The sequence below is a fragment of the Thrips palmi genome, unplaced genomic scaffold (genome assembly GCF_012932325.1).
Source record: "Thrips palmi isolate BJ-2018 unplaced genomic scaffold, TpBJ-2018v1 HiC_scaffold_4, whole genome shotgun sequence".
Taxonomy (NCBI): Eukaryota; Metazoa; Arthropoda; class Insecta; order Thysanoptera; family Thripidae; genus Thrips; species Thrips palmi.
This window is the reverse complement of record NW_023144631.1, coordinates 10,466,410-10,492,951: the sequence shown is the minus strand read 5'-3', so window position 1 is coordinate 10,492,951 and position 26,542 is coordinate 10,466,410. Positions and strand designations below refer to the sequence as shown.

At 47.1% G+C, this 26,542-nt stretch overlaps 6 protein-coding genes across 10 annotated transcripts; 2 read left to right on the top strand and 4 right to left on the bottom strand.

Annotated features, from left to right (window-relative positions):
• Positions 1–4,518: 4,518 nt before the first annotated feature.
• Positions 4,519–9,077, bottom strand: LOC117649935. Its single transcript, XM_034393126.1, has 11 exons — positions 8,465–9,077; positions 7,705–8,018; positions 7,459–7,561; positions 7,321–7,385; positions 6,688–7,236; positions 6,415–6,592; positions 6,114–6,328; positions 5,876–6,029; positions 5,649–5,788; positions 5,362–5,571; positions 4,519–5,102 (listed from the first exon to the last, which is right to left on the bottom strand). The coding sequence occupies exons 1-11, from the start codon at positions 8,532–8,534 to the stop codon at positions 4,899–4,901; spliced, it is 2,202 nt and encodes a 733-aa protein (XP_034249017.1). The 5' UTR covers positions 8,535–9,077; the 3' UTR covers positions 4,519–4,898.
• A 120-nt stretch (positions 9,078–9,197) lies between these two features.
• LOC117649939 (transformer-2 protein homolog alpha-like) lies at positions 9,198–14,254 on the bottom strand. Of its 5 annotated transcripts, none has more exons than XM_034393131.1 (7): positions 14,069–14,254; positions 13,014–13,156; positions 12,169–12,421; positions 11,957–12,085; positions 11,574–11,881; positions 11,358–11,500; positions 9,198–9,890 (listed from the first exon to the last, which is right to left on the bottom strand). In XM_034393131.1, the coding sequence occupies exons 1-7, from the start codon at positions 14,081–14,083 to the stop codon at positions 9,865–9,867; spliced, it is 1,017 nt and encodes a 338-aa protein (XP_034249022.1). In that variant the 5' UTR covers positions 14,084–14,254; the 3' UTR covers positions 9,198–9,864. The 5 variants fall into 5 exon arrangements, with proteins under 5 accessions (XP_034249022.1, XP_034249023.1, XP_034249024.1 ...); XM_034393132.1 differs by having other exon boundaries at positions 9,198–10,546; positions 14,069–14,253; XM_034393133.1 differs by having other exon boundaries at positions 11,688–11,881; positions 14,069–14,252.
• Positions 14,255–14,697: 443 nt separating this feature from the next.
• LOC117649937 (eukaryotic translation initiation factor 3 subunit D) lies at positions 14,698–17,855 on the top strand. The gene is made up of 10 exons (XM_034393129.1): positions 14,698–14,952; positions 15,466–15,511; positions 15,592–15,811; positions 15,926–16,114; positions 16,198–16,609; positions 16,690–16,899; positions 16,990–17,132; positions 17,235–17,427; positions 17,510–17,582; positions 17,659–17,855. The coding sequence occupies exons 1-10, from the start codon at positions 14,803–14,805 to the stop codon at positions 17,715–17,717; spliced, it is 1,695 nt and encodes a 564-aa protein (XP_034249020.1). The 5' UTR covers positions 14,698–14,802; the 3' UTR covers positions 17,718–17,855.
• Positions 17,856–18,508: 653 nt separating this feature from the next.
• Positions 18,509–21,627, bottom strand: LOC117649936 (protein male-specific lethal-3). Its single transcript, XM_034393128.1, has 12 exons — positions 21,475–21,627; positions 20,984–21,052; positions 20,794–20,903; positions 20,406–20,646; positions 20,162–20,326; positions 19,882–20,081; positions 19,654–19,809; positions 19,415–19,572; positions 19,212–19,323; positions 18,897–19,132; positions 18,697–18,781; positions 18,509–18,603 (listed from the first exon to the last, which is right to left on the bottom strand). The coding sequence occupies exons 1-12, from the start codon at positions 21,574–21,576 to the stop codon at positions 18,528–18,530; spliced, it is 1,710 nt and encodes a 569-aa protein (XP_034249019.1). The 5' UTR covers positions 21,577–21,627; the 3' UTR covers positions 18,509–18,527.
• Positions 21,628–21,806: 179 nt separating this feature from the next.
• Positions 21,807–24,217, top strand: LOC117649938 (CDP-diacylglycerol--glycerol-3-phosphate 3-phosphatidyltransferase, mitochondrial). Its single transcript, XM_034393130.1, has 8 exons — positions 21,807–21,965; positions 22,237–22,525; positions 22,594–22,740; positions 22,825–22,952; positions 23,032–23,312; positions 23,401–23,609; positions 23,684–23,909; positions 23,988–24,217. Exons 1-8 carry the CDS (start codon positions 21,934–21,936, stop codon positions 24,188–24,190), a joined length of 1,515 nt encoding a protein of 504 aa, XP_034249021.1. The 5' UTR covers positions 21,807–21,933; the 3' UTR covers positions 24,191–24,217.
• Positions 24,218–24,359: 142 nt separating this feature from the next.
• On the bottom strand, positions 24,360–26,259 carry LOC117649940 (probable enoyl-CoA hydratase, mitochondrial). The gene is made up of 6 exons (XM_034393137.1): positions 25,901–26,259; positions 25,488–25,691; positions 25,284–25,408; positions 24,997–25,201; positions 24,804–24,923; positions 24,360–24,608 (listed from the first exon to the last, which is right to left on the bottom strand). The coding sequence occupies exons 1-6, from the start codon at positions 26,013–26,015 to the stop codon at positions 24,475–24,477; spliced, it is 903 nt and encodes a 300-aa protein (XP_034249028.1). The 5' UTR covers positions 26,016–26,259; the 3' UTR covers positions 24,360–24,474.
• Between the last annotated feature and the right edge of the window lie 283 nt (positions 26,260–26,542).

Sequence of the window (26,542 nt, the reverse complement as noted above, 5' to 3'; positions counted from 1 at the left end):
CGCTTCCTCGCTGGGGAGCCTCGCTGTGATTCGATGGTCCGAAATTGGCGCCTCTCTCCCTGTGAGGGCGCGGGGCGGGCCTGAAAGGCAGACAATCATACGTGGTCGAGCCATTAATCGCAATCGCAATCGCCTGTGCGCAGGCAACCCGGCGCGCACCGCTGCGTCACGGGCCGGCCGCCGCCGCCAGCCAGGCTGAATGGCTCGAGAGTCGTTTTCGTCGCGCTGTCTCTCTCGCACTCGTGGGGCGTCCCGTGTAGGTGCGGGAGAGACAGAGCGACGAAAACGACTCTCGGAATCAGTGTGCTGACTGACTGAGTCCATAGCACTGCACGGCCACCGGGAGCTAGCTCGGCAGCAAGCGGATACTGAATCACTGAATCTATCGCGCGGCGAGCAGCCCGAGCACGGCTATTTTCACCTCAACGACCACGGCCTTCCTCGCCTAGAGAGCCTCACACCTGCGGACCGCGCCGCCTGCGGACGCGCGGCTCGCCGACAGCACGCCAGCACGCCGCCTCTGACCCGCGCCGCGTTCCTCCGTCCAGAGCGGCGCCCCTCCCTCCGACTACCGTATTCCTCCTCGGCTACTGTATTACACTCGATTCTCTGAATCATTCCTCTCTTTGTCTCTTTTCTTCTCTCTCTCTTTTTTGCTGTTGTTTCTTTTTCGTTATTATTATTGGTCGGCCCGGGGCCGGGGCTCGCTCGGGCGCTCGGTAGGTCCCGCGACGAAGACCGTGCGTGACGAGATTTGAAAAAAAAAACAAAAAAAACATCAACAACAAAAGCCGAAGCACTTCGGAGCAGCGATTTCGCTGCGCGCGTTTCGCTTTTGGAATATTTCAGTTTTGAAATCGAATCGTCTGGCGGGGCTGGGTACTCGTGGCGGGCTGTGTATGCAATAGCAATTGTCCGGCTAGCCGGTGTGTCTCGCAGTCTCGCGCCTGCCGCGTCTAGCCATTTGGCTGCTTCTTCGGAGAGTGACGGAGTCAGAGTCCGTGAGTCCATCGCGGCGGTCAAGTGGCGGCAGGTGTTCAGGTTCAGGCGCCGCGCGCACCGCGTTTGCCCGGGAATATCAGACGAAAATCGTCGGCCGTCCGATCGGCATCGGCAGTCGGGCAGGCAGGCGCTTTCTGGACTTTTACTCGCAGATGGCGAAACAATGACCGCTAAATGAATAACTTTACGGCGCGCTCTGGCTGCAGGCTGATTCCGAGAGTCGTTTTCGTCGCTCTGTCTGTGTCGCACCTGCACCGAGCGCCCCATGAGTGTGAGAGAGACGCAGGCTCTGGAAGCGACCGGCGAACGACCACAGGTGCGCGGCAGTGTGGCTGCGGCGGCGTACAGTGGGCCGGGCAGCTGCCGCCGCATGCCCCATGATGCAAAGCGGCAGCTTGAACCTCTCTAATATGATGCCCTGATACACCTGAACCGCCTGCCGCGCCCCGCCCCGCCGGGGTCGAGTTCTCATCGTGAATCTGCAGACTGATTCCGAGAGTCGTTTTCGTCGCTCTGTCTCTCTCGCACCTACAGGGGATGCCCCATCGAGTGCGAGGGAGACAGAGCGACGAAAGCGACTCTCGGAATCAGTGTGCTGGCCGGCCGGCTCGGCTTCACGCTCCGACGCGGCCCGCTTTACTGCCGAGCCGAGAGGAGAGGGCTGCACTTTGAGCGGGGCCAAGTCTGCATCATGGCTACACTACAAATCCATTGGCAAGTTTTCTTGCCGCCCCACTGCGTGTCGCTCCGAACTATTGATATTTGTAGTAAGATTAATTTATTGTTGTCGATTATGTTGGTACTACCAGCAAGTTGGTAGAAGTTGGAAGTCGTGATGTTCTTCTTCTCCGGAGTTTTCTTCATGGTGTTGTAGTCCTTGTCTTGTCAGTCATCTGTGTACCTTGAGCCAATAAACATCTCTGCCTCTACAAGTTTGTCGTCAGTCAATCCGCCCTGGACACGCCCCAAAAACCAAATCTACACGAACTGAACGCCGAATTTGGCCTTCTGATCCCGGATCGCCATCTGACAGTGTCAAATTTCAGCCCTCGACGAAAACGAGTCTCGGACTCGGTGTGCAGCCCGGCCGGGCGCTGCGCTGCACTTGACTGCACTGCACTGCACTGCGCTGGCCGCGCTCGCTGCGCAAGGCGATGCGTGCGGTGAGTGTGGAGGCCGCTTGCGCCGCTCGGCGCTCTGCAAACGACTCGCCATACGGCCTTCTATTATATGTAAAGCGGCAAAATGCGGAGCGCCGAGCGGACGACCTGCCCGGCCCCGCCCGGCCCCGCCCGGCCCCGCCAGGACGCCGGAGAGCATGCCCATAATGCATTATGCCGCCGGCCTGCCCGGCCTGCCGGGGTAGTTAGGCCAAAGGCCGCACTGTTTTCGATGCCGGCCCAAATCGCCCCGCCGTGCCATTCCCTCGGCTTCCTCGCCGGGCGCGCGATTCAGAGGAGCGGCGAGTCGCTCTGTCTCTCTCGCGCCCTTACGGAGTGCGCCATGAGTGCGACGGAGACGGAGCGACGAGTCTCCCGAAATCACGCGGCGACGCAGCCCCACGACGCGACCGAGGGGGCCACGGCACGGCCACCCCATACCGCCTTGTTGGCTGGTTAATGGTTGTGCTGGGCAGCCTAGGCAGCCTGGACAACCCCAGCCACCAGCCAGCCACGGACGGGATGGGGCCCGGGGCCGCCAACCCATTCATAATTTGACGTCTGTTGTCTGGGGGTTTCGGGGCGATCAGGTCGCGCGGGATTGAAAAGAGGGCGGGGCGGGGCGGCGGTGGTGGTAGCGATTCCCAGAGAAGCCAGTCACCTCACGGCAGTACACTGTACCACAGTGGTGTGACGTGACTCGGCGTTCGGGCTTCGGCGGGCTGCTTCGGGCGACGACGACAACGACCACGAGGTGCGAGGGAGGGGAAAAAGTGGAGAAAACTATGAGAAAACGCCGCGAAGATCACCGCCGCGACACCGCGGACCTGACGTGACATTTTGAGTCGGCTTGACAAGCACGCCAATCAACCAATGCCAGGACGAGTGTTTGGGTCTGCGACGCGCCAGCGCGCCAGTGACGACAATTAAAGGCCCCGCCACACTCTCACATGCACACACACACGCACGCCAACTGGGAGTCCCAATCAACTGGCCGCGGGGCTGGATTTGATTTATCTCCTTATCATAATTGCGCCGCGACTCGCGCTGGCTGCGTGCGACTCGGCGGACTCGGCGCGGCGGGCGGAAGGCGAGGCAGGCGGCACCGCGGCCCCGCCAGTGGCAGCGTGGCAGCAGCAGTGTGGCAGTGACATCGGCGAGGCGAGGCGAGGCGGCACTAGGCGAGGAGGCAGGAGGAGGCCGCGGCAGACGGACAGGGACAGGACAGCAGCAGTGGCAGCGCGCGCCTCGACTCGAGACTCTCGACTTGGCTTGCCAGGATTAATTACCCGACACCACCCCATGCCGCCGACTTGCTGCTCTCCCACGACACTCCCGAAACAAAAAAAAAAGTTGGAAATCCAATCGTCAAAAATTAAATCGGAAATGCGCGCGCCTCGGCGGCCGTCCGTGCTGCGGCGGGTCGAGCCGCGAGGGAAGGCCCACGGCGCGGCCGGCCGGGCAGCCGGGAGCAGCGGCGGAGGGCCCCGTCCCGTCAGAGCACCTGTCCGTCGTGCCGGTCGTCCCGTCTCGTCCGCCTCCGAGACTCCGAGACCGTCTGTCGCTCAAAGTGGCGGTGGCCCCGTCGCGTTGAACGCCCCGTCGGTAATTAATGATGGCCGCCCAGCGTCCGGGGTGCCCGCGGGCTGCGCTCTGTCTCCCTCCTCGCACTGCGTGCACTGCGTCCCGCCGGGGTGCGAGAGAGACAGGGCGACGACATGCTGTTGAATCAGACTACTGTTGGGACGCTGCCGGCCCGGTACTACGGCCGGCACGGCCCGGCCTGATGGGGAAGGGGGTGCTTGGAGGCGACCGACTCCCCTTGCTGCACCCCGGGGCACCGCGGACGACCGCGAGGACGCGCTGCTCCGGGGAGCGGAGGGTGCCGCCGCCGCGCCGGCCGGAACAGGCGCCCATAAGTTTCAAATGATGTCATTCATTATCGTAATACAATAAGGGCAAAATAACGAAACGTGTCCCGGGCTGAAGGGGAAGGGAAAAAAAGATGATGAATCAGTGCGATGAAGCACGGCCGAGGCAAGCCGAGCAGGAGAAACAAGAGATGATGGAATACCGCATTCGTCACGGCGTGGCGTGGCGCTGCTGCGATGAGCAGAGTGCAGGGCGGGGCCCGCGGGGCCGGGCGGGGCGCGCCGGTGCCGGTAGGACCCAGGCTGTCTGGTCGTGGCGGGGCGGGGCGGGGCGGGGCGGGGCGGGGCTCGCGGATCTTAGCAACAGGTGCGCAGCGTCCGACCGGAGCGGTGCCCAACTACCCCTTGCAATGCGCAAGAATGCCGAGGCCTTCGTGAAAATGGGGAGTCAACTCGAAAGATCACCGCAAGAAATAAACAGCAGGAATGTTGATTAAACTTAATATTTATTGTAACCACTTAAAAATAGTTTCGGCAGATTAACAGAAAGAACGAAAAGTTTTTCTCGTAACAATAAACACTAACTTTTCAAAATTCTGAAGTACAATGCAAAGACAAGGAGACAATTGGCATACACGATTAGAGAAGTAAAAAGATGGATTTCAGTTGCTTAAGTCAGTAAACACTCGTGTCAACATTTCAAGGGAACAAAGTTCTCCCCACTATGTTTCAAACATAACATTCGTAAAGCTTAAAAGTGGCCACAACGCAGCAGTTCGAGGCCTCAGGGTGCATGTGGTCATCACATTTGGCGATGTCTTCACTGCGGGGCTGCGGCGGCGCCATCGTCTTCCAGTCACACCGGTCACACGGCGGCCGGCCCCGCGGCCGACGGGGCTGAAGGGTTGAGCACCTGGTCCCAGGAGACGACGGGCGCCACGGGACGGAAGCCGAAGTCGGCCAGCAGCGAGCTCACGGCCACGGACATGCGGTCCGTGGGCGTGGCCACCTGGTACACGGCGTGCTGCAGGAACATCCACACGTTCTGCGCCTGCGGGGGGTACGGCACCTGCGGCACAGAGTTTGAGGCACAAGTCAGTCGCAGTCGCCATCGCATTCGCAGCATTCGTCCGAAGCCCCTTTCCCTCCCCGTCGCGGGGCCGCGAGTACGTTGGGTGGCCGGCCCACCAGGCGCTCCACAGGCTTGGCGCCGCGCCGTCCGGGCGACACGAGCGCTACCCAACTGTCCGAAGGTTTGCCCACGCTGGCAAGGCAGGCTGACGCTGACGAACCAATGATTTCCTTTTAAATACTTGTGTTCCTCTCACCTGCAGGGCGTGGAAGCACTTGAAGCAGAGGTCCACGGCGCACAGGGCGTTGGGCACGTAGAAGGCGGTGTTCTCGTCGATGGCGACGAGCGCCGTCTGCAGCTGGTCCAGCGCGGGCCCCACCACCACGGGCACGGGGCTCACCGACTGCCCCATGAGGCGCATCCGCATCCAGTGCCGCTCCAGCGCCGCGTTCACGTCGCCGTCGTGCTGCGCAGGACATTTAGGTAAGGCGCCAGTCTGGTGTTTGACAACAGTCGGAACTTGATTTCGGAATGACGACAAACCTCTACGTGCAGTAGGAATCCATCCTGCGCTTCTTGTCTGGTTGGCCTCCAGATTTCCGAGCTTTCGCCCGAGCCCTTGCAAGTGGTGACTGGCAGCATACTGGGAAGCAGCAGCAACGCACCGACTTGCCGACCATCCACTGGTGGAATCAGAATTTCATCAGTGTCATTAAATTAGAAATCGTGTATGATAATGATAAAATAAACACAGAAGCAACGCTCATTACCTGTGCCAACATGTCTTCTCACTGTATCCAGAAGTGGAATCTGCTTTCGGTAGTCTTCTGCCAGCATGGTAATGACAGTTTGAGAGAAATTTGGCCAGTCACACATCAAACGGCCTCCAGCATCTTTGAAGAGCAGATCAAAATCAGCCTTGATCTGGAATAGAAAAGAGGGAAATGATAATCATGGGATGAGTCTCGTCACGATCAAAATAAGAAAAATTGTTGTGGTAGAACTTACCAAAGTTTCTCCTATGGGCATTCTCAGGACGGGGTATTCATCTAGGTAGGCTGTTGGCACATGTCCTGGAGACAGCACTTTCAACAGGCGCACTTTCCAACAACCTTGCCACCGCTGTAAGGTCATTTCTAGATCTTCTGCTGACAACTCAGTGTGCCACCCTAAGCTCTGCAGCCACTTGGAATTTTGCATTGCTTCTGCATGCTCTTCTGATGCTGAAGTAAGAAGCATTAAAGAAATAAGCAAAGCTTGCAGGTTTTATCTGTACAAAAATGTTGAATTACAAGGAGTTCAGGATTACTTGATTGGAATGCGGCTACTATCCCTTGCTGAATATTTTGTCTCCGCTCTTTGCTTTGTCCTCTACAGATGACTCCGCTTTTGGCAAGTTGTCTTCGGGTGTTGTAGTACTTGGATGTTAATTTTCCTTTACCACCAGGGCGGTCACCATACGAACGATCATTGCAGAAGTAAGTATCCTTTAAACGAAAATGGACCAACATTAAACTCTGTTAATCATTAGGCACGTAGATAAAACGAGATGAAAAAGATACTTTTTTGAGACAGAACAAACCTCATTTTCTCCAGGGAAAAGTTCCACAATGGATTCGGCAATCTCCTGAAAGCGCTGGCTGGTGATCCGTTTGTTGAAGTCCTCCCGCAACTCCTCCGCGATGACGAGGTCGGTGAGCGTTTGCCTGGCGGGCCCGTCCAGGCAGTTCCGCTGCCGATACAGCGACAGGATCATCTTGCCCTTGCTGGTGCTGTTGAGCAGCCCCTCGAGGTCCAGCTTGTCGGCCCGCGACCGCTTCCTGGAGAAGCTGGAGCCAAGGCTGGAGCCCACCGCGGGGAAGGCCATCTGCGCGGGGCTGTCGTGGAGTGCGTCCGCGTGCAGCTGCTGCATCTGCTGCATGTAGGCCGGCGCCACGAAGCCGTCGGACGGCATGGAGCAGCTGTCCTCCAGGTGGGGGATGGACGGCGAGGCCTGCGCCCTTGCCTGCGCCACCATGAAGGAGGGCACCTCGGCGAAGTCCTGCAGCGACAGGGAGATGCGGCCCTGGAGCTGGAAGCGAGGCTTGCGACCCACGTCGCCGTCCTCCGCGTCCGCCGCGGTCGGGTCGTCCTGGGGAAGGACCAACCACAACAGGTTAGGGCAACGTACGGGGCGTTCCGCGCCGGGCCGCGATCTGCAAGCATTTGTATTTACCGGGGGCTCTGTTTTGACCATCAGCGTCTCTCCTTTCTTCAAGTACCCGTCCGCAACCAGCCACCCTATGAGAAAAATAGGAAATAAAGTATAAAAGGAAAGGAACAATTTAATCCAAGCAAAGGCGTTGGCACCAACCTCCAGACGTGTCGCCGTCCTCATACGTGATTCTCCCCTCCAGGAACACGGACACCTCCTTCTTGCCGCTGTCCGGCGGGCCGGGCTGCGCCGACGGCGAGGGCTGCGGGGGCAGGGAGTGGACGTCGGTCAACAAGAAGCACGGTGACGGAAACGACAAACGGCTCTCGGAATCAGTCTGCAGTCTCGCTCGCACTTTTGGGACGTCTCGTTGAGGTGCGAGAGAGGCAGAGCTACGGTACAAACCTCTTCCGCGGTGCTCCGTCTGGAAGCGGACGGGGTGGACGGTGCTGAGTTCGGAATGCGTCTCGCTGGTGCCGCCTGCACATGGTCGGCTGGGGGCGGGCTGGCCGGGCTGCGCGTTGGACTTCCACCCCCGCTCCCAACGCCGCCCCCGGCACCCTGCCCCCCGACGGCGGCGGCGCTGGGGGCGGGGGCGCCGAGCTCCTTCCACGCGCGCCACCCCTTGAGAAACTTGCAGCGCGGCCCGATCAGCGGCACCAGCTCGGTGATGACGTTCTCCTTGAAGGAGCGCAGCGCGTCCAGGTCCACTTCTTGTTCTGCAACGCCAGGTCGAGCCGTACAGCAAAGGGGAACGAGCAAAGTATGCCATCACGGCAATAATTGATGCTCCCAGACCCGAACCGGCATAAAATCATTCGTGGTCTAGCCTCTCGAGTCAAATTCTTGAGTTTGCCTTTGCCGCCCGCAGGGTAGGCAGCCCATTCGACAAGACGGGACAGCGAAAGGGGGGGGGGGGGAGTAGCGTCCCCCTCCCCCCTCCCGAGTCTGCCGAGAGGGTGAAAGGCTCGCTGGCTCTCCTGGCTGCTCGGCCAAAAATCGCGGCGGGAAAAGCCTCCAACACCCCGCCCTCAAATGTAAAGGCCGTTTCATTTGTCAGGCTGAGAACACAGTCTCTGAACCGCTAATACTGCCTTTTTCAAAGACTCGCAAGACCTTAACCTAGCGGCGGCGGTGCGGTGTTTATGGTTAGGCGTCAACATACCTCTGCAGCGGTCCAACAGTTGTGGTACTCCCCACCGCTTCAGGAGCTCCTCCACGGCCGGGTCAGACATGTTTCCGATCTTGATTTCCACCTCGTTGGGCCTTTTCTTTTAGCTCCGAAAGGATGAACAGTGATCCAACGTCGATTTTCAACTAAGTTGGGCGCAGCTCTGGGCAACGACCAGTGAGGTGTGCTGCACGAACCGATTCGGTTTGCCTTCGGCATCCTTCGGCTTTGCTCGGCCAACAAGCGAACTTGCTGGCTCAGCGTCGGCCAACGCGTTCGTGCTGGGTTCGTTGCCGCGCCGTGTCGAGCCGCTCCAAAGCTATGCTGCGCCTGCAAGAGCCGTGGATGTAGCCAAGGCCACCGGTCGATAGTGGCGTCCCCACCCACCGCGTTGGCTGTGCCAGCACAACCCCATGAGTTGTCAAACAAATTTAAATTGAGGATAGCCATCCTACCAGGCAACCCGCTAGTCACCTCTTCCCCTGGAGAGATGACACTTCCACCACCTGGAAAAAGGGGTACATCACAACGAGTTCCCCAAACCTTGTTCTTGGTTTTACTGGTGTCGAACAGGCATTCCAAGACTAATACCAAACATGTGTGCTGTATGTATCTTGCTTTCACACGTCACAGGTGCTTAGGTAAATGAGGTGTAGCACCTTGTCAAATGAAGTGGTGATTTAGGTGCATGAGAAGGGTGCAGGTGTGAAAATAACATCACAAAAACTGACGAAAATGAAAATTTATTAACTTTGGCTAAATCATACCATACGGTAGAGATCCTGTTCTGCAAACAACGATGACCATCCTGACAGTGTTATAAAATGTCAAACACTTGGCAAGGAACATTTGACAAAACATGCAGGCCAATATAATGGCAACACAATTTTAAGTACCTCACACTTTCATGAGAAAAATGATGCAAGGAACGTGTTTTTCAAAATCCACTTGCCAAAGTATTCTCAAAATAGTTATGGCATAAAGCAAAGGAATTCAGGATGAGTTGACTTACCAGAGAAATGAAGTCCTACACTTAGAGTCACAGTAAAAACTCAAAATGTAAGTCTTGCACCTCAGCACTTCCCCACAAACTGATCTGACCCAAATTTTGGTGAAGTGCTAAGTTCAGTCCTCACTTGAACTGGCACTGAGCAGTTGGAAATTTTGGTCTAAATAAACAACCCTCTTCCTAATCAGCCCAGTAAGATGGCTTCAGTCTTGAACTACTTTACGTCTTCATAATTGAACTTGAATCTTTTTCTTTCTTCAAACTTCAACCAGCAAGACGATTTTTCGCCCACTCAGGGCCTCACGAGCTTCAGAAGTCAACTTGACTCGATTTCATTCTTGCCCCAGAGAACGTGCTATTGTGCTCAAACTTCAAACTTCTAACTTCATCCAATACCTCTTGCTTCATAACCTTACAAAAATAAAAACAAACAACCAGGTTAGTATGTGCCATAGGACAAACTTTATTCTAGACTAATTACAATCCTTCCATGAAATAATGGGACTTGGTATAAAACGAACCAATGAACAGAATGCACAGGATGAATAGGAAATGTGATGCACTCTACAGAAAAATTAAATGCTGAGTAACTGATGATTTGATTGTGTGTATTGCTAAAGAAAGCATACACCATTGAGAAAATTAATTGAAGAACATTCATCACACAATGTAGGCTTAAAATGAAAGACTCGCATTCATTACTTAAATTTCCAGCTTAAAACTTCACATCAAAAAAATACATTTTGAAGACCAACCTAAGATAATAGATGCTTTTATAGGGAGAAAACCCTGTCATTCTATAAATTAAAAACACAAAAGAGAAGGGGAAAAGGGAATGGCGATGGAAGGTGCCTATCTAATAGCGGTTTCTAATTGTAATCCATTCCCCATCTACTATTCTCATATTACTAAACATAATCAGTACGAACTGCTAAGTAAATTCTTACAACAGTGCAAGTTAAAATGTCAGTAGTTTAACATTTAAACTGAAACATTTAGGAGAAAGCAAAATAAACTGGAGTTCCACTTTTACAGTTGCTTGCTGCACCGGGGCCCTTAATACCGACCTGAAATTGTTGTAACCCACAGTTAGACAAAAATAAAACCATGAGATCGACAAAAGCAGAAATAAAAAGGGAAAAAAAATCATTTCTTCTGACTTAAAAAATTTCACCAATTTTAATCCTCCCCACCCACACCCAGAGTTGATATTAAGCCCCTGGGAATCAAGTAGCAGTACCCCAGACAAAAATGAGGAGTGGAAGGAACTTGACAGTTCAACTCATCATTCAAAGACAAAAACATTTTTAAAAAAATAATAATTAGAGCTGAATTTGCATTTGGCCAGGTCTCCCCCTCTTTCCATCCACCTTAAATTGTTGGACAATTAATGGCAAACAACACCTTGTGGGGGAAAATTGAGAAAAAGCGGCCAGAGCGAGAAGAATTGGTGAATAAAAATCCCGAGGTAAACGAAAGCAATTTTCTTCAAAAACAGGGAAACAAAAGAAATAGTTCTGATGTGCTAAAAGTGAAGTAGAATAAATTTCAATAATTAATAACTTCAGTGCCACACTAATGACAAAGTTAGCAAGACACATAAAGTGTGCCACACATGCCCTTCAAAGAGGACAGAAATTAAAATTGAATATTATGAGACTTCTAAACAGCACTAGCACAAGTGAAAACTAGCATGGCAAACCAAATAAATTGAACGTGCAGTACCACAAGTAATGCTTGCCTAGGTAATGGTTCAGAAGAACACATTTACCTGATACACGCGGTACACCTCTTCACAGAAGGATTCCTTTGAATTGGAAACCAGAATTCTATCCACGAAAAGTATCAGAAACTATCAGGGTGAGTTGGACAACTTACGTGGAGAGTAAGAGCGAGAGTGAGAACGCTCATAGCGCCGTCTCCTGCTGTAATAGGGGGATGGTGACCTCTCTCTGTAGCTGCCTCGGTAGCCTCCGCCCCCGCCGCCGCCTCCCCCGCCGCCACCGCCGCCATAGTAGTCGCTGCAACAAAGACCATAAGATAAGGGTGGCTGCAAGAGGAAGATCTAATGCACGGAATTAGACATATACGTACCCTCCACCCCCTCCTCGGCCACCACCGCCGCCGCCGCCCCTGCCACCACCACCCCTACCACCGCCGCCGCCGCCTCCGCCACCGTCGCCCCCACTGCCGCCACTGCCTCCCCACCTGTCAGGGGCGCTGCGGTAAGTAGGTTTGCCCATGTAGATGCCGGGCGTAGGGGTGTGGGCACGCTGTGTGATCGAGTAGTCTACTCGGATTCGCCTTCCATCAATTTCCATTCCTGAACACTGTTCCTTGGCAGCTTTGGCATCTTCGTGACTTTTGAAGTAGACGAACGAGAAACCTCGGGAGCGACCAGTCTAAATAAAGATAAAAGAATTAGGTAAATAAACAGCAACTCGCACTGATGAAACGATAATACAGCCTTTTCTTACCTTGGCGTCTATGACTACTTGAACCCTCTCAACAGGGCCGTACTGTGAAAATATGTGATGCATTTGCTGCTCAGTTGTATAGATGCTTAATCCAAAGACACCTAGGCAGCGGCTGGGAGCGGGATTATCCTATTGAGACAGGTTTATTTAGTGTCGCATTCAACACAATTCATTATTATTATGACTGAATGAGAAGCAAGACAATCACTTACCCTGTTGCCAACATGCCTACGCCTATTGGACATAGGACTCCGTGAGTGGCTTCGGTAGAATTCTTTGCGACGGTCACTGTATCCACTGTAATAACGGCTACTGCTACCTCTGCCAGGACCTCCACGAGGACTGTAGGAGCGGGATCTTGAGTGAGAATATTTGGCACGGTATCGCCTAGGTGAGCGAGACCTTGTTCGAGATCTTCTAGTGTAGGACGACATCCTGCGTGACTTGCCAGGAGATGTTGGGCTCCTGCAACAACAATTTTTGTATAAAGCTGTGGTCTCTAAGACTTAAAATGAATCATCATTGGCATAATTGATTTAGAATAATGGGAGGTAATATAACTGAAGAGGAGGGAACTGGTCTTTGAATCAGAAACATTTGTCCTCAAAATAATTCAGTGTCTAACATGTGCGAAATAAAAATCATCACTTCAAGACCAGAAGGTGCTAACAAGTCAGAATGAAAAAAGGCATATGCTTGTTGAATGTAAAATTAGGTATGTAACAAGAAGGGAACTGGTCTCTGCAATCAGAAATATTTGACCTCAAAATAATTCAGTGTCTAACATGTGCGAAATAAAATTCATCATTTCAAGACCAGAGGGTAAAATCTCATCAGAATATAAGAGCATATGCTGGTCAAATATAACATTGAGTCTCCAATAAGAAGGGTACTGGTCTTAGCAATCAGAAACATTTGTCCTCAAAATAATTCAGTGTCTAACATGTGCGAAATAAAAATCATCATTTTAAGACCAGAAGGAGTACATGCCTAGCACTTAAGTTAAAATTTTCTTCTACTTCTTGCAAAAAAAAAAAAAACTGTAAGTAGAATTTACCTTGATCTAGAAAAATCTCTAGCCTTGCGAGCCCCCCGATCCCCTGACAAGGAACGACTGCGGTCCCTCGATCTTGACCGACTGTGTGGCGAGGGGCTCCGCACAATGGGTTTGGGGCTGTGGTTGGATTGGTCAGGACTACCCTATAATGAGAAAAAAACAAAAAAAATTAGTCACAACAAAACCAGCCAATAAAAATGCACGTCATAGTAGAAACAAAAAATAATGATAAAAAACTCAGAAAGGACTACGAAAAATAAAACAGCAACAAATTCAAACTTCTGACAGGTTTGAATCAGATATGTTAAGATATCAGCAACCCAACTTGAGTTTCAAGAGTAGAACATAACCCCACTAGAAGTAACGCAAGCAAGCGGCTCAGACCGAACGGAGGCTGACCTGAAGCCAATCACAACACGATCCACACGAAAACAAGACTTGCAGGGTCCTCCGTTCGATAATAGGTCTGCCCAGGGGCCAAAGCGCCTCGTACGGTGTCTCAGAGAGTCGTCGCGCTCCACCCCAGCCAAGTCAACAAGCACGTCTCCAAGGTAATGGAAGGGTTCGGGGCTCGGCCCGGCGCAGGGCGGCCGCGGGGCTGGGGGCCCTGGGGGCTCTCCAACAGGCACGCGTCATGATCGTGAGGACGGCCCGGCCCCTCGCTTGGTAAACGACGTGCGGCGCTACGCTGCCCTGCGCTGCCCCGGGCACGAGGGCCAGTCATGACGCAATCCTCGCCCGGCCCTGGGGTTCATATTCGCGCCTCGCACGGACCGTCGGAGCGTCGCAGGCCACAGCGGCGTGAGGACGAAAATAGACGCCGCAAAAACGTGGAGGCAAGAGACACACGCCGAAACGCACTCAAGCGGAGACCGGGCGAGTAGGCGCCAAATAAAACCGAACTGGCGATGACCGAGCCGCGGTGGGACGGCAACACGACACTAATTACGGGTACACAACGGGGTGCAGGTAATCAATAATAAGACGGGGAGCCGGAGCCGGGCCGCGAGATGAACGCGACCGGGAACTGGCGATACAATTAGTTTAGGACATACCTCGCGGTCACTCATCCCTCGTGAGTTACTTGAACCGGCGTCAGGATAAAGAAACTCTGCACTCCCACAAACGCTGCGTCAAATTAGTGCCTCAAAGGCAAATCTCAAACACGATCCGGGTACCAAACACCCGACGCCATGCACTGATCTCTTCTTCCTTCGCTTCGCCTCGAGCGTTTCCGGATCCGTTGGGAGGCACTAGCGCTGCCTTGTGACAAAAACAACGCCGTTTTCTGTACGACGAAGACGGCGCGAGTTTCAAATAATTACGCTAGAGCTGTTCTTTTCAACGTAAGGTGACAATGAAGAGTAATAATGAAGACATTGACAGATTTCGTTAGTATAAAAGGTAACAATATTAACTGGATCGTTGGGTATGGATTGTTGTGGACCATAATCAAAATTCCAGCAAAACTTAATTTCTCATAGCTATATAAATTTTTCATATCTATTTCAATTTTATAAAAATTATATATTGTTAACAGTTTTTAGTGGATATTATTCCTTCCAGATTGAACGAAAGAACCTATTCCTCCTTTTCGTAGCCTTTCACTTCCGAGTCACACAATGTTCATCTCATCAAATCTCATGAAAGACGCCGTTTCGGTGCATGCAGTTGGTACGAGTGAGACCATGCTGCCGATGCTGTCGGCTTACTTCCGGCTGCTGCCAGTGTTCGGCCCCAAAAATTTATTTACCCCATATTGCAGAGTTTGAAATTTCCTCTGGTGAAAATGCCGGAGGAGACCACGCGCGAAGAAGTGGCCCACTTCAGGGCCCCTGAAATTCAGCACAATTCTACAGGATGGGGTCCCTGCGATATGCCAGACCAATTTAAGGACATGCCTTACCAGCCTTTCTCGAAGGCAGACCGTTTGGGCAAGGTAAATGTTTTTGTAATTGTATGAGTTTATCTTACCGGTGCAGCTGCAGTTGTCAAAGTTTGAATGCTGAGTATGCAGGCCTCTGTAGCAAATTTGGTTCGTTTGTGTATTGTCATTATGCCACTGACATCTGTACGTCATAACCTCACTTATCCCCGTCGACACGTATGCCATTTGCCGATTTATTCAATGAACTAATTGAAGCATTTACTTCACAACATTCAGTCCCCTGCCTCCAGTCCAATTTCGCCCTCTCGAACTATTTTTTACCATTTGGCTTTGTTAACATCTAGGCATAGTGTTTAGTTGCACCATCTGTAGTTGACATTTTCCTCTGAAAATACTGTAATGTTTGATTTTAGCCACAATAAAGTAGAGCAAAAGTGTGCATTGACATCATTCTTTTTTGTGTTTCAATAAGTCCATTGATCATTCCAGTGAATTGTTGAACTTGTATTTCATCAGGTAGATGCATTAGCTCAGCACAATTTCTCACTTCTCTCCTTCTTCCAGATTTCTGATTGGACTGGTGCAGCTTTCCAGGACAAAAAGTACACAAGTAAGCTTTGCTCTTCATCCCTGATTTCTTCTGATGTTGTGTTGTGTTTTCTTTTGACTTATTTCTTTGAATCCTCTCAGGCAAGTATCAATCTCAGTTTGGCGCTGGTAGCCAATATGCTTACTACCATGATGAAGATGAGAGCACCTTCCATCTGGTGGATACTGCGAGAGTTCAGAAGCCACCGTACCAAAGAGGCCGATTCATGCGCAACCAGCGCAACATGCGCGGACGGGGTGGTGGCAGGGGTGCCCAGAATCAATTCCAGATGCTCGGCAAGGGCTTGAAGTCTAGGGAACGGTTTGTATTTTATTTTACTCAATGTCTTGTTTCCACACAGTATTCAAATGTGAATAAATGTGTCACACTATGATGCTGAATGTGCTAGCCTGACCATATTTCCTAATACTACAGAGAACGCAAGGGCCAACATGGTAAGAGATTCATCAGGAATCAAGGCATGCGTAACAATAAGAACCAGCCACCCATCAAAAATCGAGATGCATCTGTGGCTGTCCGTCCTGATTGGACCACAATTGAAGAAATGGACTTCCCCAGGCTTGCTAAGCTTTCTCTGCCTAATGTGAAGGAGGCTGATGACACGTAAGTCTTCTTTGCACCAGTATGTTGGGCTTCAGACTTAGTCTCTGGCCTGTTTCTTTATCACATCATCTTTTGTTTATCAGGCTGTGCTGTGGGTCATTGGAATACTATGACAAGACCTATGACCGTGTCAATGTCAAGAATGAGAAGCCACTTCAGCGAATTGATCGTGTGTTCCACACTGTAACCACAACCGATGACCCTGTTATCCGTAAATTATCCAAAACTGAGGGTAATGTGTATGCTACTGATGCTATCCTTGCCACTCTCATGTGCTGCACCCGTTCCAACTACTCCTGGGATATTGTTATTGACAAAATTGGAGATAAGCTCTTCTTTGATAAGAGAGACAATACTGAATTTGACTTGCTCACCGTGAATGAGACCTCTGTTGAGCCTCCTCAGGATGATGGAAACAGCTTAAACTCTCCCCGTAATCTTGCTTTGGAAGCCACCTTCATCAATCACAATTTCTCACAGCAAGTTTTGAAGACTGTAAGTTTCACACACATCATGCCAATTTCTATTATTTCTTTTTTTGTAAGCCTGGCGCTAATATTTATTTACGTTTTCAGAATGAGGCCCGCTTCAAATTCAGTGAGCCAAATCCATTCATAACTGATGAAGAAGGAGAGGTTGCTTCAGTAGCTTACCGGTACCGAAAGTGGGACCTTGGTGGTGGAGTTGTACTAGTGTGCAGATGTGAGCATGATGCTGTCATGACCGGTCCCAATGGAGAGACCCAGTTCATCACTATCAAGGCCCTCAATGAATGGGATTCCAAGGTTAATTTTAATTGTTCCATGTACAGTAATCAAAGCAATATTTTTCACTCAAAATAACAGTTTTTTAATTGTCATTCATTTTTATTGCAGCTTTCTGGTGGGGTTGAGTGGAGGCAGAAACTGGACACCCAACGTGGTGCTGTGCTTGCCAATGAGTTGCGCAACAATGCCTGCAAGCTTGCAAAATGGACAGTGCAGGCATTACTTGCTGGATCAGATCAGGTCAAGTTTGGGTGAGTTAAAGATTTTTGCATCCAGGAGTCTAAGGTGTTACAAAAACTTGTCTCTTTTTTCACATGGATGTCACCACAGCATTTAATTATGTTCCATTTCAGGTATGTTTCTCGTGCTCATGTCCGTGACTCATCAAAGCATGTTATTCTGGGAACTCAACAGTACAAGCCCAATGAATTTGCTGCACAAATCAATTTGAATATGGATAATGCTTGGGGTATTCTCCGTTGTATTGTTGATCTTGTCATGAAGCAGAAGGATGGAAAGTTCCTCATCATGAAGGACCCGAATAAGGTACCGGTTATCTCACATTACATGAGTTATCAAAATGAGTTAAGGCTATCAACTGAAACTAATGGTCTCTGTCTCATCGCAGCCTATGATTCGTCTGTATGATATCCCTGACAATACCTTTGACTCAGAAACTGAAGATGCCGATGATGATGATGGTAAGTGTGACATTACCTTTTAGACAACAATTCTCTTGCACCTGTTTGCTTAACATGTTCCATTTTTAATTTTCAGAACCTGCTGTTGAATCATTCCAGCCGCCATATAATTATGCTAACAACCAGAGGGTTTGAGTTCTGTTTTCTTTTTTTTTTTTAAGAACATCCTTGTTACTCTGTGGGATATTTTTAGAAAGAATCATCAACCTATTTTGTATTATTGTGCTGCTACTGTAGTGGATCTGTAAAATACATAAAAACATCTGCATCAAATCCATTTTTTCACTTCTTTGGTACTCACATTTATCAGCATCTTAATTAACTCAGGTGAATAGACTTTCAAATATTATCATGAATGTGCAATTAAATAAACCTCATAAGAAATGTTTTCAATTATTTATTATTACATACTAATAAAATATTTACATTAAGCAGAAAAAAACAAAACAATTAAAACATCACTACTGGTAGATTCAAACTCCATTACTCTGATGTATAAAAGATGGTTTTACATGAAAGACTTATATATGAAAATATGCAACTATTTCTCTACATACTTTTAGAAAAAGAAATAATATATCACACTGCCTAAACAATTGGTGGGTCAAGACCTATTGATAGCTCCTTGTCTGCAAGAGCCACATAGACTTTCTTCCAACCTCCACGTGTGCTTATTCTGATACTAACACAATTGAGCTCTGTTAAACATAATCAGTACAGTGACCCTGGGCACACACTTAGTACATTCAAAAGGGTCATGTGATAATCTAGCCCAAACCATCAGACTTAAAACGGATTACTTAAATTTAATTAAAAGAAAAATCCTTTACACTAAGTTGATTCCCATTAAAGAAACTACTTAAGACACTTAAGACTAGCAAAAAGAAATTGGTCCAATTTCTCATAGTTACTGCTACATTGGACTCCTGCTTTGGAAAAATACTTTTAATCAGTTTCAGATGGGTTGACATTATCCTTATAATTGTGGTCTGCAAACCATTCTGTGTGTTCCTCAAGGTAACTGTTAAGAGTCAGCAAACAAAACTGATTAGAGACACAAGATAGATCTTTCAATAAATGAACACGCTCATTGTTCTCTGATGACTTTACTTACGCCATAAATGTTTCCAAGTGAGATGTCAAAACTTTCAACTTGCTGCTTGGCATGTTACCTGTATACAACAGGTCTGGAAGACGAACTGCAAGTGAAAATTCATGAAAGTTATTGAAAGGGCCTGATTATAATGTAATTACTAGCAAAATGTAATGATGACAAAGTACAAAGAGGAGAGAAATTTATAAAATAGTACAAACCAAACAGCCTTGCCAGATGAGTTGCTCCATAAATTAATGATGGAAGGATTGGAGAGTCTTCATTGGTTGATGAGGGTACAAGACGCCAGGTCATAACTTGGGATAAGATTGCATTATTTTGAGGTGATATCATGTCTGGCATTTTTGGTGGGCTTGAGTTGGACGGTCCAGTTTGGGAGACAGCAGGAGCAGCCAAGGGTGATGCAATACTGCTTTGAGAGCTATTACTGGCCAAACTGCAATTAATTTTAAGACATTAAAAAAGGTAACATTTACACTCTGTGGACAATTTTTTATGAGTTCACAGTTCTATACCTAGATATTGGACACTGAGCAGCTGGAGCATTGACAGCATCACTAGTTGAAGGGCCAGGAGAGGTAACTTCAGGGGCACTACGGTGAGATGATCGCAGACTACGCTTGCGGCCTGATAATAAAACAATAATTGGACCTTTACATGAACAGAAGAGTGAATAAACATAATGTCTGTACAAAAGGATAGAAAAACTGACACATACTTTGATCCACAGTGGGGCTCTGTTCTTCATTACTGGTAGGAGATCGGCCTGGCGGACTGGGAAGAGATACTTTCACTGTATTTTTTTCCTGCTCTGTTGCAGGCGCTTCCTCACTGATGGGTTCTGCTTTGACTACAGGGACATCTTCACCTTCACTTCTGATAGGGAAAAAAAAGTTAAATATGTTTTAAAATAATATACAAATACTATTGAATAACAATGGTGAAGATGACACCTACTCTGGTTCTTTTTTTGGTGTGGGGCTTCTAAAGGGTGATTCAGATTTTGTTATTTCAGCAAACTGAGCTTTCTCGTGGGAGTATAGGAGAAGATCAGCAAGGGTGAAATCAAAATAAACCCGAAGTCCATCAGCTACTTCTTTGCAAATGGTAAGACTGCAAGCAAAATTTAAAGGAATAAAAATGTTCTACATTTAGACTTTTTTTTTTGTGAATAGCTTCACTTACTTTCTGCAAATAGAGTCCAAGTCTTGTGATTTATTGCTATGCAGATATTTGTATGAATAACGTTGGCTTTGACCATTTTTAGAAGCTCCAGTTGCAGATGCAGCCGCACTGTGACTATTGCATAGTTGATTAACTGCACAATGCTTCACAAATCCCTCGAGAATGGTAACTACATTGGGCTCTGCAGGCAATTGTAAGACCTACAAACAGAGGATGAAAATAATAAATTATTTGAATTTCAAACAGCTGTCAAAGACAAGAAAAATTAAAAAGATCATACCTTGTTCAGATCGTTAATGAGAGAACAATCATGTTCTAACAATCGTCTTAACCCTGTTGGCACTTCCATCGGAATTCGTTCCTCAACCATCTCCTCATCATGATGCTCCTGTCCCTCAGCCTCTGAGGATTCATCGGAACTGTTTTCATCCCAGGCATTATTATCCTATCACACACAGGAAAAAGCATAAATTTCAGATCTTCATTTTTCTGTTAAGTATTGAGAGAATCATAAATGAAAATACCCTTTCTTCATCATGGTCACCATCATGATCATCCTCATCATGACTGACAGAGTCCTGGTCAGAATCTACACAAGCACTGGTTGCTGAGCCATTGCTGTTACTGGTGGCACTTGCACTTGTGCTCACACGGCGCCTCCCTTTCTGTCTCTCAAGAGAATCATTTACTCGATCAGAAAGTTTCCTTTGACGCTTTGTTCTGTCTTTACGGTACAGATATGCACCTCGTCGGTAATTAGAACACCTGACAGATATACAAACACTGGTCAAATTTCTTTACCAAACATTGCAGCGGGACAAGGAAAACCTTTACATTGTATTTGAAATTTCTTTACAACAGTTTGATGTACAAGAAAAAACTTGACAGAATTGTGGGTAAGGAAACACTCACAGCTGCAACTGCGCCTTTTGAGCAAGATCTTTTTGCAGCTGTCTATTTTCTTCTGTGTCTTTTAAAACAAAGTCCTCTGTGACACAGCGGTCCCAAGAGGAGTTCCATCCCTGATAAAAACAAACAACAATTAATTTAGCTACCACACATTGACAAACAGTCAAAGATTTATAGAAAAGATCTAACTTACTTGAAAATGGATGAGGAATTCAATGGATTTACGTCCTCTCTGATCTTTCGTAACTTTGACTTCCAAGACCTTAAAAGCAACGGCAAATCAAGTGAGGTAAGTGATGAAATACATTGCTCCTTTTCACAAGCATACAATAAAATCTCTAGCACCAGCAAAATATTAAGAACATCGAAGGTATGTCAATGTAATTTACGTCAAAAAACATTAGACAACATAACGAGCTCGGAGAGGTTATGTTTCTTGATACCATTGTCAGAACTTGTTTACAGGTCGGAATGTCACAGATGAATCAATAAAAGGTGGCATATACTACAGGAGGGCAATGTATGTTATCAGAGCTCACATTCAAAGAGCATTGATACTTCTTTTAATAAACAAACCATCACAACAAATGACTATCATAGGATTGCAGCTCTATCAGACTGCAATATAGTGGAGAACACTTCCATGTCTGTGAAAGATTAAGGTAAATTAAAATTTATGTTTACCTTGGAATCATACAACACTTTGGCTTTCGTTGGATCAGGTTCATAACATAAAACTCTCTCTCCTTCGGAAAATTTGAATTTCGGACCACGAGTGGACACCATTTTTCCGCCGTGAACGACAAGCAGGTTGGCCACTACAACCACTTACGAGGAAGAGAAACGTTACGAGTAAGCACCAAGAATTTTCGTAAGTAAGCGAGACTTGGAAGTGACAATTAAAAACAAAATTAGTTTTTTCACTTTCAAATCTTACCCTGCGCTGCAATGGAAATTCTAGGGAAATTCTTTTTATGCTTGAGTGTTGTGCCTAGAAGGTATGAGAAACGCTTCGTTCGTGTTCGTCTGCTTGCAGACAACACAACACATGATCTTATTTTTTAGCTTTTCTGATAATTAACATTCAAGTTGGTGCAGAATTATCACTGGAAATAGATTTAGAGTGTAACAGTATTAGGACAAATGCAGATATTTATTCGAAGGATTTTTAGATGGTAAGTTTAATTGAAAACAAACATGCCTTTCTGCTACTTATGTCAAAAAGTAATCAGCCATTATATTATTTATAAGCATAATATACATTTCAAGTTGATAATCCATGATTTTATCAAATTTAGAAAGAGCGGTGTCTTTATAGTTGAAGTCTACTTGGCACAGATCAACAACTGATTATCTTACTCGCTGTTTCTTGGGGTGCACACATGTAGGAAGGGACTGTGACCACTAAGTAACTATCCATTTCCTAACTGTTTCAACCTTTTCCAGGTCATCTATTGGTATTGCTTCTCCCTTAAAAATCTCGACCATGCATCATAAAGCAGACGTCTCTTCCCAGGCTAAACATGTCCACCTGTCAGCCAATCCAATGGAGTTATCATTCTTTTCATGGATTTGTTCGGTTGCTCCCGCTTTTCCTGTCAGAGCCCAGAATATTAAGATTTTAAGTGAACCTAGTGAATTTTACGATGCTCTATTGCGCAAAAGTAGCACTGCCAAACACAGAATTGTTGTGTCATCCCTTTACCTAGGAACGGGACACTTAGAAAAAGCATTGGTGAGTTTGAATTCTCTCCTCCCTCCTCTGCTCTTTACAATGTGATCTTTTGACATTTTGGCTTTAAGGTTGAGTCCATCAGACACAGAATGGTTGACCTGCAAGGGCAACTCAAAGTTACATTCTTGCTTGATCACTGCCGTGGATCTCGGGGAAATATAAACTCTCGATCCATGATAGCGCCCTTACTAGAGGAGCAACCAGATTCAGTGCAGGTAAAAAGGCTGCTTTTCTATGAATTTTCTTCATGCATTTCTAATATTTTAGCTCAAGAGTGCTATGTGAAATGGTATTTCCAGGTTTCCCTGTATCATACAATAGCACTAAGAGGGCTTCTGCGGTCAATACTTCCCCAACGATTCAATGAAGTAGTGGGCTTACAGCATATGAAACTCTATATATTTGATAATACTATTATCATAAGTGGGTGAGTAAAGAGATCTGTTGCAATTCTCCATTAAGTGTCTAACATTACTGACAACACACAATCTTTTCTTATTTTGCAGGGCAAATTTAAGTCATGACTATTTTACTAATAGGCAAGATCGATATGTTATTATTGAGGATTGTGAAGATTTAGCTAATTTTTATGTAAACCTTGTCCATAAAGTATGCGAGTTCTCTTTTCAACTCCTACCAAATGGTTCAACAGAGCTTCATTCTGCATGGCCACCAGATTGTCATCCTTACAATGGAGACAAAAATAAGTTCATTGACAATGCTCAAAGACAAATTGAGAAAATTATAAAACCTACAACAATTGAATCAAAAAATATACCAAAAAACAGTAAGTAACAGTTATGGAATTAAATTTTGTTGAGTACTACTCTTTAAATTTTTATTCTTTAATATTAAAGAATTTCTTATATGTGCAGCTTCAGACACCTGGGTCTATCCTCTTGTGCAAATGGGTCAGTTAAAGATCCACCAGGATTCTGAAGTGACTTTGGATTTACTCCAACGGTCACCACCAGGTTCTCAAATCCATCTTGCGACTGGTTACTTTAATTTGCCTAAACAATACATGGACATAATACTTAATAAATCTGAAGCAACATACCACATTTTAACAGCACACCCAACTGTAGGTCAATGCTGCTACTGGTTTTTTTTTCTAATTTTGTTGTAGTAATAACTTTTTTTTTTAACCATGTCCAGGCAAATGGTTTCCTGAATGCACCTGGCCTCGCAGGGGGAATTCCTGCTCTATATACTCAATTAGCAAAGGACTTTTTTCTTCGGTCCTGTGCATTGAAACAGCACAATCGGGTGCAAATTCAAGAATACATACAACCAGGGTGGACATATCATGGAAAGGGTCTCTGGCTGACTCTACCCGGCCAGCAGTTTCCATCCCTCACTCTCATTGGCTCCCCTAATTTTGGTGAGTATTTTTATTTATTGGTTTCACTTCACCTGTCCACGTATGACATTAATTTTTTTTTCCCCCTCTCCATTTAAGGATCAAGGTCTGTGGACAGGGACCTTGAAACACAGATAGCAATTGTGACTTCCAATGAAGAACTACAAAGCAGACTTGCAGATGAAAGGAACAGATTATATGGAAAAGGGCATGAAGTCAATAAGGCAACTTTTACCAGGAATGATAGACAAGTACCCCTGTGGGTATTTTGCATATCAAGATTTTTCAGACGGTTATTTTAGGCACAAAAAATAAATGCTTCAAATTTAGTTTATAATGATCATTTATTGTTACTTATGTAACACACAAGAGATTTTTCAATAGCTTTTAACAAATTACAACAGACAAGATCAATCAGTTCATGGGTTAGTTCATTGGTTCAAAAGTAACCAAATGAACACAACACCAGTAAAAATTATTTGACATAATATGGCACCACAAAAAGTCACATACATGGAATATAAACCAATGGAAAGTATCAAATATTTACACAATAAAAATGGATAAACAATCAGTTACAACAGCACTATGAATTGGTGAACTTAGGAGCTCGCTTTTCAACAAAGGCTTGCATGCCTTCCTTCTGGTCGTTGGTGGAGAAAGTTGCATGGAAAATGCGTTTCTCAAAGCTAAGTCCTTCATTAAGAGAAGTTTCAAAAGCTGGAAAGAAATATTATTTCATATTATTAAGAGTCAGCAAACAAGCTGTCAACATATCTTCAATCTTTCTTAATCAGCACAAACTGATAAGAATGAGATGACAGCAATAGTCAAGCTACAAAGCATCTAAAAAAATTGTTTCATAAAAATTGAGAGACTAGAAAGAAAGGAGGAAGCAGTCTAATAATGCCTTACCCTTTTTGACAGACTCCTTGCACAGAGCAATGATAAGAGGAGAGTGGGAGGCAATCTTCTCTGCCAGCTTAACAGCCTCATCAACAAGCTTATCAGCTGGGAAAATTTTGCTCACCAGGCCTGGAAATTACATTATGTTTATAAGATCAGTGCAGGTTTTTAAGGAAGTACCAAAATCAACTTGAGAACTTACCCATTCTTTCAGCCTCTTCAGCTGTGAAAGGGTTTCCACTCAAGCAAATTTCCATAGCCTTGGACTTGCCACAAGAGCGGGCAATGCGCTGGGTACCACCAGCACCAGGGATGGTTCCAATTGTCACTTCAGGCTGACCGAATCGTGCTTTGTCTCCAGCATAGATAATGTCGCACATCATCGCAAGTTCACAACCACCACCCAACTAGGCCAAATAATCAACTATTAGAAAAATTAACCAAAAAAAAATAAAAAAATAAAGTTGTACATCACTGATTACTACTCACAGCATATCCGTTAACTGCAGCAATAATAGGTTTCTTGCATGCACTAATTTTATCCCATTCCTGAAGAAGTCCAACATTGACGTTGGAAGCAAATGAGGTATCCTTCATTTCCTTGATGTCAGCTCCTAAAAAAGCAGAGATTAAAGTCAAAGATGCAAGCAAAAATTTACAGCTAAAATCATTATTGCACTCAAGAGCAACAACCTGCAGCGAAGGCTTTCTCGCTTCCAGTAATGACGATGGCACCTATGCTTGGGCTTTTTTCCAAGAGGGTCACAGCTTGTGCTAAGTCACTCACTAACGCATCACAAAGTGCATTGAGGGCCTTTGGACGATTGAGACGCACAAGACCAACATTCTTCTTCTCACCGACAACAGATGCCTCAACCAACTCATACTTAGGAATGTCTGAAACAAAAATTATTTTTAGCAATAAAACGACAAACGTTGTGACTTATGTTGTAAGATACTGAACACAAGCTGATCGCAGATTATGTCCATTGAAGCACAGGGGTAAGACAGTGCAAGGAATTTAAGTTCAATGCGTTCAATCCAGACCAATACAAAGTGTCTGGCCAAACAGTAAAAAAAAATTAGGCAACACCTAAGCGACTTACCGAGGCTGCTAGAAAACCTCAAGGTTTGGTAAATGCCACGTGTTTTGCCGAGGCCTTGAGGCTGGGTCGACAGCAAACCGGCAGCCAGACGATAGGCTTTGGTAGACAATGCCATGGTAAATGGCTTTCAGATCTGCCGTTGCACGGGCTCGATTTGACGATGTAACCTGCTCTGTCCGCTCTGTCCAGCTCTGTCGCACCGGCTGACTCGACTGGCGATAGCGACGGAGAGGCGACAACAACAGTAGGCAACAGGTTTCAGGCCGGCCGGTGCTCTTTGCCCCGAAATGATTAGCGAGGGAGTGGAGTGAGAGGCGTGTGGATGTGGAGTAACTCGCTGCGTCCTTGAAACAGCTGCGCTACGTCACCCCACTCCACTCGTCACTCTTGGTTTGTTTTCGTCCCCCCCCCCCCCCGGCACCTCCCTTCTCCCCTTACCGCCCCTTACACCCACCTCCTCCACAGCAGCTTTTGCTTTATTTTGACGAAAGGAAAATGAGCAATGATGAATGAAGTCTAAAAGCTTGGAAAAGGAGCGCTGCTCGTGTCGTGGTGCTTGTCTGATTTCAGTCCATGAGGAGGGAACAGTTGCCATCAAAGTGTGTGAGAGGCATTCCCATGACTTATTCTGGTCATTTCGCG

What these genes read in the sequence shown, in the direction of transcription:
- LOC117649935 (XM_034393126.1), bottom strand. Translation starts at nt 8,534, where the DNA reads ATGTCTGACCCGGCCGTGGAGGAGCTCCTGAAGCGGTGGGGAGTACCA. An exon ending in TGGTCAAAACAGAGCCCCCG is followed by an intron (nt 7,237 to 7,320) that starts GTAAATACAAAT and finishes GTCCTTCCCCAG; the next exon opens with GACGACCCGACCGCGGCGGA. An exon ending in AGTAGCCGCATTCCAATCAA is followed by an intron (nt 6,329 to 6,414) that starts GTAATCCTGAAC and finishes TTCTTACTTCAG; the next exon opens with CATCAGAAGAGCATGCAGAA.
- LOC117649939 (XM_034393131.1), bottom strand. An exon ending in AAGTAGTCATAGACGCCAAG is followed by an intron (nt 11,882 to 11,956) that starts GTAAGAAAAGGC and finishes ATCTTTATTTAG; the next exon opens with ACTGGTCGCTCCCGAGGTTT. An exon ending in GGCCGAGGAGGGGGTGGAGG is followed by an intron (nt 11,501 to 11,573) that starts GTACGTATATGT and finishes TCTTTGTTGCAG; the next exon opens with CGACTACTATGGCGGCGGTG.
- LOC117649937 (XM_034393129.1), top strand. Translation starts at nt 14,803, where the DNA reads ATGCCGGAGGAGACCACGCGCGAAGAAGTGGCCCACTTCAGGGCCCCT. An exon ending in GGCTTGAAGTCTAGGGAACG is followed by an intron (nt 15,812 to 15,925) that starts GTTTGTATTTTA and finishes CTAATACTACAG; the next exon opens with AGAACGCAAGGGCCAACATG. An exon ending in TCAATGAATGGGATTCCAAG is followed by an intron (nt 16,900 to 16,989) that starts GTTAATTTTAAT and finishes TTTTTATTGCAG; the next exon opens with CTTTCTGGTGGGGTTGAGTG.
- LOC117649936 (XM_034393128.1), bottom strand. Translation starts at nt 21,576, where the DNA reads ATGGTGTCCACTCGTGGTCCGAAATTCAAATTTTCCGAAGGAGAGAGA. An exon ending in ACACCAAAAAAAGAACCAGA is followed by an intron (nt 19,573 to 19,653) that starts GTAGGTGTCATC and finishes TTTCCCTATCAG; the next exon opens with AAGTGAAGGTGAAGATGTCC. An exon ending in CACTTGGAAACATTTATGGC is followed by an intron (nt 18,604 to 18,696) that starts GTAAGTAAAGTC and finishes GACTCTTAACAG; the next exon opens with TTACCTTGAGGAACACACAG.
- LOC117649938 (XM_034393130.1), top strand. Translation starts at nt 21,934, where the DNA reads ATGCAGATATTTATTCGAAGGATTTTTAGATG. An exon ending in ATTCGAAGGATTTTTAGATG is followed by an intron (nt 21,966 to 22,236) that starts GTAAGTTTAATT and finishes AACCTTTTCCAG; the next exon opens with GTCATCTATTGGTATTGCTT. An exon ending in TTTTAACAGCACACCCAACT is followed by an intron (nt 23,610 to 23,683) that starts GTAGGTCAATGC and finishes AACCATGTCCAG; the next exon opens with GCAAATGGTTTCCTGAATGC.
- LOC117649940 (XM_034393137.1), bottom strand. Translation starts at nt 26,015, where the DNA reads ATGGCATTGTCTACCAAAGCCTATCGTCTGGCTGCCGGTTTGCTGTCG. An exon ending in TGAAGAGGCTGAAAGAATGG is followed by an intron (nt 24,924 to 24,996) that starts GTAAGTTCTCAA and finishes TGTAATTTCCAG; the next exon opens with GCCTGGTGAGCAAAATTTTC. An exon ending in CAAGGAGTCTGTCAAAAAGG is followed by an intron (nt 24,609 to 24,803) that starts GTAAGGCATTAT and finishes ATTTCTTTCCAG; the next exon opens with CTTTTGAAACTTCTCTTAAT.